At 47.6% G+C, this 12307-nt stretch overlaps 1 protein-coding gene across 1 annotated transcript in view; it reads left to right on the top strand.

The window, feature by feature from the left end:
• Positions 1 to 1601: 1601 nt before the first annotated feature.
• LOC143775229 (tetraspanin-15-like) overlaps positions 1602 to 12307 on the top strand; it is a 183006-nt gene continuing 172300 nt past the window's right edge. The window contains exon 1 of the mRNA XM_077263109.1: positions 1602 to 1779. Within this exon, the coding sequence (XP_077119224.1) occupies positions 1693 to 1779 (87 nt within the window). The 5' untranslated portion in view covers positions 1602 to 1692. The remainder of the gene's footprint in view (positions 1780 to 12307) is intronic.

A 12307-nucleotide genomic window follows, 5' to 3' on the forward strand; every position in this document is an offset into this window, starting at 1 on the left:
CGCACACTGATCGCCGTATACAGCCAGGTCATGTGTGCACACACTGATCACTGTATACAGGCAGCAGGTCATGTGCGCACACATTGATCGCCGTATACAGGAAGGCCATGTGAGCACACACTGATCGCCGTATACAGGAAGGCCATGTGCGCACACACTGATCGCCGTATACAGGAAGGTCACGGCGCACACACTGATCACCGTATACAGGCAGGTCACGTGCCACACACTGATCACTGTATACAGGCAGCAGGTCATGTGCGCACACACTGATTGCCGTATACAGGAAGGCCATGTGCGCACACACTGATCGCCGTATACAGGAAGGTCACGGCGCACACACTGATCACCGTATACAGGAAGGTCATGTGCCACACACTGATCACTGTATACAGGCAGCAGGTCATGTGCGCACACACTGATTGCCGTATACAGGAAGGCCATGTGAGCACACACTGATCGCCGTATACAGGCAGGTCATGTGCGCACACACTGATCGCCGTATACAGGAAGGTCATGTGCGCACACACTGATCGCCGTATACAGCAAGATCATGTGCGCGCACACTGATCGCCGTATACAGCCAGGTCATGTGTGCACACACTGATCGCCGTATACAGGAAGGTCACGGCGCACACACTGATCGCCGTATACAGGCAGGTCATGTGCCACACACTGATCACTGTATATAGGCAGCAGGTCATGTGCGCACACACTGATCGCCGTATACAGGAAGGCCATGTGAGCACACACTGATCGCCGTATACAGGAAGGCCATGTGCGCACACACTGATCGCCGTATACAGGAAGGTCACGGCGCACACACTGATCACCGTATACAGGAAGGTCATGTGCCACACACTGATCACTGTATACAGGCAGGTCATGTGCGCACACACTGATTGCCGTATACAGGAAGGCCATGTGAGCACACACTGATCGCCGTATACAGGCAGGTCACGGCGCACACACTGATAGCCATATACAGGAAACACAAACGTTTCTCTCCATGTGGGCGGTTTTTCTGCTTTTACATTATATGGTCAAATGTTTGGGGTCACTTAAAACTGCGGCTCATCCCACAAGAAAAACAGCTCAGAAGGTCACATTGGTGGAAAATAAGTTATGGCTCTTGAAGGACGAGGAGAAAATAATACACACTGTGGATATCGACCTACACTCACAGTGTACACTCTGTACACACCCACTCATACTGCACACATACACACCAACACTGTACACACACATGTACACCTACATCCACACATGTACACCTACATCCACACTGTACACACACACCCACTCTGTAGACACACATGTACAACCCACACACTGTACACACTATATGTACATACATCTATACTCTACACACATGCACCCACACCAGCATACCCCCACTATAAGCCCACTGTACACACGCTCCTACACCCACACTTTACACACACCTTTACCCACACTGCAGACACATGGCCACACAGGAGCATTCACACAACCACACTGTACACAATGACAATGGTCACACTGTCCGCACTCCGCACAGCCGCAGGTGCAGTGACATTACCGAGCACAGCAGTGAGGGGTTAATGTGTCCCCTCCCCGTGCACTTTCTCTCTCCCCATGCGGAAGTGCCGTGTGTGCAGCGCAGAGACAATGACCGGGGAGCGCACGGCGCCGTGCATGTAAGCAGCAGCCATGGCCGGCACCGACACATGGAGGGCCACACTGCGGACCTACTACTGCATCAAGTTCTCCCTGTCCTTCTACTCCACGCTGTTCTCGGTAGGTGCCGGCAGATCCCGGGGATGGACAGTGCCCATTCTCTGTGCCCACAGTGTGCGGTACGGCGTATGGCGGCGGCCAACCAGCGCCGGGTGCCATTGTGCGGTGTGGAGGTGTGGTCTCACTGGTGTGCGCGGCTCCTGCTGCACATATATGTGTGTGTGTATTGTATGTAATGTCGGTGACAGGACCGTGAGCAGCGCCGGCACAGAGCTGGGGGCAGACAATGAATGACAGATGGGGAAGCCGGACATCACTGATGGAAAGCCACACTGTGGTAGAATGGGAGCTGGGACCAGCTGTCCTACTGACCCCCCACCGTCCTACTGACCTCCTCCATTGTTGTGGTGATCCCCCCACCCCCTGTCCTACCGACCACCTCCATTGTGGTGACCCCCCCACCCCCTGTCCTACTGACCACCTCCATTGTGGTGACCCCCCCACCCCCTGTCCTACTGACCACCTCCATTGTTGTGGTGACCCCCCACCCCCTGTCCTACCGACCACCTCCATTGGTTGTGGTGACCCCCCCACCCCCTGTCCTACTGACCACCTCCATTGTGGTGACCCCCCCACCCCCTGTCCTACTGACCACCTCCATTGTTGTGGTGACCCCCCCACCCCCTGTCCTACTGACCACCTCCATTGTTGTGGTGACCCCCCACCCCCTGTCCTACTGACCTCCTCCATTGTTGTGGTGACCCCCCCACCCCCTGTCCTACTGACCACCTCCATTGTTGTGACCCCCCACCCCCTGACCTACCGACCACCTTCGCAGTCAGTCATTTCATCCATTGCTCCTCATACAGACGTGCGTTCCTCAGGTACAGGTTCCCCGTGGCTCTCACGGCTAGCACACCTATACATTATAGACTGTGGGGCCGGGCACATGTGTGTGTTTCATCATTTCATTTGTAGAACCTTGGATTTTTTTTTTTTTGCATACAAGAAAAGCAGAAGCCTCCCTGATTGTCATCCAGCCTTGGTCCATGTGTCCATTTTCACAATCTGATGCAGATGAAAATATGTCTGTTTTTCCGATTTCTGTATGCAAAAAAAATGACATCGGATTGAGACCGAAGTGTGAAAGCTGGAACAAAGGAATCACAAGTCTTTTTTCTACATAAACTAATAGGACCTTTCTTTTGATTATTTGTGTGTTTTTTTCAAAAAGTGTTGGAAAAAGACTCAGTGTGAGCGACCTGAGCAATGGCTGCACCCAGAGTGTGAGCATGGACATGTAATACCATGGAGATAGGAGGCGCAGATATTATGGGCCATTCATCTCATTGGCTAAGAGATGCTACATCTTGTAAATTTGTAGCAGTGTTTCGCTATTTGCACGTATTTGTATATTTGGCTGTTAAGGAGTTATTTCCAACACCTAATGTTATCTATGTACTGGATAGGTGATAATCTGCGAATCCATGGGGGTCCGATCACTGGGAGCAAAATCTTTCCCTATAGCAGAGCTCTGAAAGCCCCTGTCGGAATAAGGCTGTGACCGTGCTTGTGCTCCATTCCTTCATCTACCGCTAGACCAAAGCTCAAATCTGACAGAGCCCCGTTCTCAGGACCGATGGTCTCAGCAGTTACACCCCACCTACTCGAAAGTTATCACTTCTCCAGTTCATAGGCTTTAACTTTAGTTGCTGGTAATAACCCTTTACAAAAACACTGTATGAGACCGTATTCACACGTACGTGTTTAAAGGAAACCTGTCGTGAAAAATGCTATTAACCTGCAGATTTGTTAACCTACAGGTTAGTATCGTCTGAACCTGCCCAGTGCTGGCACTTAGAGCCCCGCTACCTGGTGGAAATGAATTTTATTCCTCCCGGTAACTTTCTGGTTTTAGTCACAGGGGCGGCATCGGAGCGGGTTCGGTCATCGCACTGTGTATAGTGAGTGATGGCTGTAACCGTGCCGCATGGGCACTGACTGACAGCCGGCCCTAATGCTGATCAAGGCACTGACTGACAGCCGACCCTAAAGCTGAGTGAGCTGTCAGTCAGTACCAGGGACACGAGGTCAGTCATCATGCTGTGTATAGGGAGTAATGGCTGTAACCGTGCCGCATGGGCACTGACTGACAGCCGGCCCTAATGCTGATCAAGGCACTGACTGACAGCCGACCCTAAAGCTGAGTGAGCTGTCAGTCAGTACCAGGGACACGAGGTCAGTCATCATGCTGTGTATAGGGAGTGATGGCTGTAACCATGCCGCCCAGGTTCTGACTAACAGTTGGCCCTAATGCTGAGTGAGCTGTCAGTCCGTACCAGGGACGCGGGGTCAGTCATCGTGCTGTGTGTAGTGTGAGATAGCACTTACTGCATGTGTCGGGGGACACTCGCTTAGCAACAGGACTCAGTCACACAGGCACCATTTTCTCACAAAAACAGTCCATGCGGTTTGTTATGGCATCATAAACCGGGTCATGCACAGTCCATTCCACTTCATGGAACACAATAGGCACCAATACATGACATTAAGTTGCAGCTTTAACTTAGATAGTTCTTATACAGCTTTACCTCACAGTTCAGACACTACACCCGCCAGCCCTAGTTGATTAGTTCCCAGGGGTGTCCGTACGCCGTATCAATGTCTCTAGTCATATAGCGCACACGACATTGATTTGTAGTCTTTAAACACGCTGGACCTCACTTCATCCAGTTACCGTGGGAGACCACACAGTTCATTACTGACCCCCTGTCAGTGCACACAATTCCCCATATTCTGGGTTACCTTCCAGGAGCTCCTGCTTCACACGCTGACTCCTGTCAGTCCTTTCTTCTCCAGAGAAACTGCTGAACCGGGATCACCAACTTGCCTGGCAGGCACACATCAGTCAGTCCAGATCCTCAGATCGGCTGTAGCTCCCCCAGTGCAGTGCCGTTGCAGACTCTGCATACACTCCTTCCCATGTGCTCTTCAGGAAGTCCTACTCCCAGGACTTCCAACACAGGCCACTCAGTGCGCTATTCAGGATGTCCATCTCTACCTGGGACCACCAACACACAAGGGTCTCAGTGCGCTTAACGGGGATCCGATCCTACTCCCAGGATCTCCCAGCACACAGGTCTTCAGATCCACGGCCTGACAGTGCGCTATTCAGGGATCCAGTCCACACTCAGGACCTCCCAACACACAAGCCGTCCAGGATCTACACAGTCTCCATTACAGAGACCACTCAGGTCCATACACAGGAACCACAACCGACTCCATTGCAGGAACCATGTGACCCACACCCTGGTCACATTATGTAGTTGTAACCACTCCCATAGATGGGTGGTGGTGTGTGTGTGTGGATAGTTTGACCCTTCCAGCTCTCATAATTAGCCCTGTAAGCCTCCCTTGACTATTATACAAACATTTGTGGGACTACAGGTCCCAGAACAACAGCATTACATCAGGCTTACAGCGCAAATTCCCTCTGCAACACATACCGGCCACTTACAATCCTGCCAGTCACTAGCTCATCACCATTATAACCACAGATACGCCTCCATGCCTATCCTGAGGAGCACACACAGCGCCCCCTAGCTGCAACAGGGGTCACCACATCACAATAGGGAGTGATGGCTGTAACTGTGCCACCTGGGCACTGACTGACAGCTGGCCCTAATGCTGATCAAGGCACTGACTGATAGCCGGCCCTAATGCTGAGCGAGCAGTCAGTCAGTACCGGGGGTGCGGCTACACAGCGCGAAGACTGAACCCACACCGGAGCAATCCCCGTGACTGGAATGCAAATGCTACCAGGAGGAATAAAGGTAATCATACTACCCCGACCCTTATTCCCTACACGGGAATGGGCCACACTTCATCATATTACTCCAACATAACGATCCCTATCACAGGATCAAGAAGTGCTACTAAACACAGTTTTTTAAAAAAAATAACAATTTCTTTATTTCAATATAAATAACACAAACATTACAAACATTAAAATTGGTGCCTCAAACCAAACAAAAACCAGAGGCTAGGCAGGCAAAAATTGGAATATTATTAAACTCCCTCAGCAATTTACATAAGTTATGGGGACATATACATTCTAAGTCTAATACCTAACATGTTGTAATCTTGTAGAGAAGGAAAGCACACAAACCAAATAGTCAAACCCCAAATTAATGGCAGGTGCTGAGGTCACAATTAACCTATACCACACAGACACCCCTCATCAGTCTGATGCTATGTACTTCCTTCAACCACTAACAAAGTGTAGGGTGCATGAAGTCAAATCCTCCTCATATTACCTTTCATAAAGTCCCACCAACAGTTCCTCTGCCGAGTGACTAGCCGTGCCTCCGGACCCCTACGCACGTTTTGCTGTTGCTTCTTCCTGGGGGTGTGAAGAAGCAACAGGAAGAAGCAACAGCGAAACGTGCGTAGGGGTCCGGAGGCACGGCTAGTCACTCGGCAGAGGAATTGTTGGTGGGACTTTATGAAAGGTAATATGAGGAGGATTTGACTTCATGCACCTTACACTTTGTTAGTGGTTGAAGGAAGTACATAGCATCAGACTGATGAGGGGTGTCTGTGTGGTATAGGTTAATTGTGACCTCAGCACCTGCCATTAATTTGGGATTTGACTATTTGGTTTGTGTGCTGTCCTTCTCTACAAGATTACAACATGTTAGGTATTAGACTTAGAATGTATATGTCCCCATAACTTATGTAAATTGCTGAGGGAGTTTAATAATATTCCAATTTTTGCCTGCCTAGCCTCTGGTTTTTGTTTGGTTTGAGGCACCAATTTTAATGTTTGTAATGTTTGTGTTATTTATATTGAAATAAAGAAATTGTTATTTTTTAAAAAAAAACTGTGTTTAGTAGCACTTCTTGATCCTGTGATCAGGAGGAATAAAGTTAATTTCTTCCCAGGAGCAGGTTCTCTAAGTGCCTGCATCGGCAGGTTCAGAACTATTAACCTGCAGATTAACCCCATGTTAGTGTTTTTTTTCATGTGACAGGTTCCCTTTAAACACTAACATGAAAAAATGGTGTCATCGTGTGTCCGTTTTTATCATCAATGTCATCACTTGCTTTTCATGGAATAAATAAATGGCAAAGCTTCTGCTATACTTTGCAATATTAAACACAGTGTATAGCCAATAATAATTTGCTAAAGAAGTGTAAATCTTTATTGAAAGCAAATACACAATGAATAAAAAAGGCACATTCATCTGCTCCCGTTGGAATCCCAACACATGTTTTGACATATACTGTAGCCTTTGTCAGCACACCCCCTGATGAAGGCTATACGGCGAAACACGTGTGTGACCTGGCGCCATTCTAGCGGGAGGAGATGAATTCAGGTATATCTGTTTACTTCTGTGAGATAACCCCTTTACTGGTTTAACTAAGGCAACACTATATGTTGTCTATGGCCCACTGGCTAATGGTTATTAGATAGTTATTTCTCTTACGTTGCTGATACGTTATATTTACTGGTCACATCGACCCCCTCGCCTCCGGCTGCTATGTGCTGCCTTTAGTGTGTGCTCACTCTGCCTTTTTGTGTACATAGAGATTTACATTTCTCTTCCAAATGTTTGGGCTATGTATTCTTGTGAACAGGCTTATATTAATTACTATAGCCTTCCTTGGTATATGTTGCTCATTAGTGCTCTTATATACCCTACCCTGATATATATCTTATAATTAATTAGCACTATATTATTTGGCTGACGATTGGCTATATAATGTTAAGCACAGGCAGCACATCGATGACACATAGACGCCATCCGTGTGCTCTACGTGTTTTATACAGACCTATAGACTTGTATTGGTCCTTGTGATCCATGCTGCTAGAAAAACACGGACATGTGCACAGCACCATAGTTTATAGTGGGAACGTGTTGTATCCGTAAAAAAAACCTGATAGAACCCGTACGTGCAACATGGACGTCTGACTAAGGCCTAGCACAGTTTATGTGCACACAACGTAAAGGAAGATACTTCAGGAAGCTTTTTTTCCCTGAGCACTTTTTTGACTACCAGCAAATTTTTTTAACATTTTCTTGTATTTTTGTGGCATTTTTTTTTTTTTTTAGCCGTTTCCAGTCTTTTTTTTAAACTCTTTATAAAACTAAATAAATGTCTACTGTTATTCTAACCAAACATGCTGGCAAAACTCTAAAAAAGATGCCCGGCTGTCTTTTGAGCCTTCCCTTTGCTTTCTAGTGTAAAGTAAGGAGCAGCAAACGCCTAAAGAATTGTCTGACGACTTTGGTGTCTTTGGGAGATCAATGCTCAACATATGAACAGAAAGTTGTTTTTTCCATAGAAATGCACATGTCCATTCTTCTGAGCGTTTAGCGCATTTTCAGGCGGTTTTTCATAGCAGAATCCACCTGAAAAAGCCGTTGTTTGCCCATACCCTTAAAGACACATTTGCTTAGTAAATTTGCCGCTGTGTGTAGGTTAATGACATTTGATGGAGTTTTCTAGCCCAGCAACAAAGAAAAATCTACATTGAGGAGGGCCACAGGGTCCGATACTGAGCCCCACTTCTAGTTTAGAGACAATTTACCGTCCTGCCCTGATCCTGTGGTTTCACGTCAGCAGCATGAAGTTAGAATGTGAGATCTAAAAGAAAAGAGAAACTTTCTTTTGACTCCTATGGAAGGTCATGGTGCCTGACCGAAGTCTTCCCCTAACCCTAGCTCCTTCCTGTCTGAATGCTTTTTCCGTGCTTTTATAGTGACTTGTTTCGTTTGTTTTTGTCATTTGTAAGCAGTTCTATCTTACAAGGAAATCATGTTTTATGGTGGTGTGATATAACAAGGAAACATTCATCCTACATACAAGTACGCTCTTGTCTCATTAACTGGAAACCACAGAAGTTATGGAGTCCTGCCAGCTGTGTGATGTGCGCCAGATAATAGACCACAGACATGACCGTGTACAACTTCACGCTCACCGTGTGAGGTTTGGTCTGTAAAGTGTGGACGTGATTGGCTCCACCGGCAGCTACTTGTGCTTGTCCACATGGCGGGTGCAGGAGAGGTCTGCCATTTATTCTAGGTCTGTCTTGTCCATAGCATAGAGGTTCATGTGGATGATCACATTGACTAATGGTACATTTAGGCAGGACGATTTTAGCTAGTCCGTGTTCCTTAGAGGAGTTGTCCTGTGAAAACAACTGGTCTCTTATCCACAGGATAGGTGATGACCTGCTCATGATCGGCAGAACAAGTAACTTTTATGTCTGTTAGAATGGATCGGCAGTGCACACGCAGCGGTCAGCCGTCTGTTGGGGATAATAATTCCTTGATCTGCTGATCAGTTCAGGTCCCAGAGGTCAGACACCCACAGGTCAGCAAGTTCTCACCAATCCTGGGGAAATGGGATAACTTGTTTTAACTCGAAAACCCCTTTAACAAGCACCAATCAACTAGATGTCAAGTCTTTCAGCAATTGTTTACCGGGTTCTGTCATGAATTTAAACTGTCACTGTGTGTCAGTTCCGTGCCGACAGCTGTCAATATCAGCTGAGTTGCACGGGAAGAGGTGTGGCGACCCGTGTAAGCAGTTCCTGCATTCAGATGGCTGTGATCTTGCAGGGGGGTGCTGAAATATCAGCACCCCCCTCACGATCACCACAGGAGCTCGACGCTGCTAACAGCCGAGCACCTGCAGGGAGAGCCAGGGATGGTGCCAGCACCACCCCTGGCTCACTAACCCTCCAGATGCTGTGATCGAGAGCGTTTGCGACATTTGGAAGGTTGTGAAGAGATGCAGGGACCAATGACAGCATCCTTGCTCTTTGGTCGCTGTGATTAGATAGCTAATTGTAACTATCCAATCACACCAATGTATCAGTTGTGAGAAACCGCAGCACAGCTTCATTTTATGTCGCTCTCTGACATTGTTAGAGATCGAAGCTGTGCTGCTGATAGAATGTGTCAAGTGTAAAATCACATATCTCCCACTCCCAGTATCACCCCAGTCTCCCTATCCCTCCTCCCATCTCTGTGTCAATGTATACACACTGCTCAAAAAAATAAAGGGAACACTAAAATTCCACATCTTTGATATCACTTGGTAACAGGGTCACTGGCTCCGTATGTGATGGGAGATATGTGTCGCAAAGGTTATTATCCTGCGCAATGTGGAAGCCATAAGTATTCTTCCAGCATTATATGTGCTGAGAGTGAATCAGTTGTTTCCAGGGTCCGGCTTTTATGGTGAGTAGGTCAGAGTGGGGCGCCTTTTCACCATATCTTCAACTTAAGGGTGTGGTTGGAAGGAGTTAAATGTCCAGCAAGTGTTTTTTTTGGGTTTTTTTTTGTCTGTCTGTGTTGTTTCGGAGGACGGACTCCTCCAGGCTGAGCTCCAGAGACAGTTGTTTTGGGTGTTTGTCCCAGAAGGCAGGAGCCATACTGGGGAAGGACTTTGTATGGACTTTTGCTACTATTTTGGGCTTTGTGGTTTATGAAGTAATAAACCACCCAGAGACTTTAACCTAAAAGTGCTCATGTGTCTACCTCGGGGAGCAGCTAAGGCTACGTTCACACTTGCGTACGGGGGCTTTCCGGACACTTGTGTACGTCCTCCCTGAAGCTCCGCCCCCTTCCACACTTTTTCCGTTTAGGTCCGCCTACTTCTGCTTGCGTCCTGCGTACTTATCTTTAACATTGGGTACGCAGGACATGCGGATGCATTGTTTTGACGCTCCCGCCGACCGCATGGGGACGCAACGGAAGAAGTACAGAAGGTGGCGGAGCTTCAGGGAGGAAGTACGCAGCTGTCCGCAAAGCCCCCGTACACAAGTGTGAACGTAGCCTAAGAGAGCCGACCTTCCACACACTATATTAAATATTACAGTTGCAAATCTTTATTCATTACATAGTTGAATGCGTTAAGAACAATAAAACATAAAAGTGATCAAGGTAAATGAAATTAATTTTCAATGGTATGGATTTGGGATGATGATCAAAATGAAAATCAAATTACAGGCTCATCTGACATCAGTGGAAATGCCTCAAGACAAGGAAATGATGCTCAGTAGTGTATGGGGCCTCCATGTGCCTGTATAACCTTCCTACAACGCTTAGGCATGCTCCCTATGATGTTCTCCTGAAGGATCTCCTCCCAGACCTGGATTAAAGCATCAGTCAACTCCAGTACAGTCTGTGGTTCAACGTAGCATTTGTGGATGGAACGAGACATGATGTCCCAGATGTGCTCTATTGAATTTTAGTCTGGGAAACGGGCAGGCCAGTCCATAACATCAATGCTTTCATCATGTAGGAACTGCTGACACACTTCAGCCACTTGAGGCCTAGCATTGTCATGCATCAGAAGGAACCCAGGACCCACTGCTCCTGCTTATGGTCTCACAATGGGTCTTAGGATCCCATTCCAATACCTAATGGCAGTCAGAGTACCTCAGGGTAGCACATGGAGGTTTGTGCCATTCTCCAAAGAAATGCCTCCTCCCCACACCATTACTGACCCACTGCCAAACCGGTCATGCTGCAGAATGTTGCAGGAAGCAGAATGTTCTCAACGACGTCTATAGAATCTGTCACATGTGCATAGTGTGAACCTGCTCTCACATGTTAAGAGCACAGGATGCCAATGATGAATCTGCCAGTCTTGGTGTTCTCTGCCAAATGCCAGTTGCCTTGCATGGTCTTGGGCTCCACACCCACTTCTGGACATCGGGCCCTCATTCCACCCTCATGGAATCTCTGTCACGACTTTGTTGTCCTAGGACCAGGGCCTTACCTGTCCCTAACACTAGGAGCACACTAGCTCGCCCTGTTCCTCGGATTACTTGTGATGGTGAAGATATCAGGGCTACGTAACTTGCTTTAGCTCCTGAATCCGCTCCCTCAGTCTGTACCCTTCCCCCACCCGGGAAGAGGGAGAGTAGTAGTGAACCTTAATACACCAGCCAGACTAACAAGGTAATACTAACAGGGATAAAGGAAAATCGCAATCATACAAATATAAACAACAGAGGTAAACGAGGAATGGAAGATGGTGTTAAACCAAAGTAAAAGAAAGGGAATTATCACACACTCAAAACCCAGCAATAGTCAGATAAAGCCATCAAACGCTTTCTCCAACAACCACCACCAACAATCTCCAGCCATACAGCAAAAGCTAGCTCTGACAATGAGTGCTAGCCAGGACCCAGATTATATAGGAGATGAGAATGGCTAACAGTGCACAGCTGAGAGCCTTAATGCAGGAAAACTTCCAGGAGCTCTCAACTGAGCAGATTAACTGCACTGCTAAAATAAATTTACCCAGTTTAATATGAAGGTAAAGTGCTTCTAATCAGTGCAGGAGTAAGAGAAATCAGATGCTGTGGTCTTCTGGCTCCTCTCTGTCACGGTAAACCAGTGACAGTCTGTTTCTGACAGTTTGAGCAGACACATGGATGTTAGTGGCCTGCTGGAGGTTATTTTGCAGGACTCTGGCACTGCCTGTTCCTCCTTGCACAAAGGAGGAGGTAGCGGTCCTGCTGCTGGGTTGTTGCGCCCCTACGGCCCCCTCCACATCTTCTGGT

Source organism: Ranitomeya variabilis, chromosome 5 (genome assembly GCF_051348905.1).
Source record: "Ranitomeya variabilis isolate aRanVar5 chromosome 5, aRanVar5.hap1, whole genome shotgun sequence".
Lineage (NCBI taxonomy): Eukaryota > Metazoa > Chordata > Amphibia > Anura > Dendrobatidae > Ranitomeya > Ranitomeya variabilis.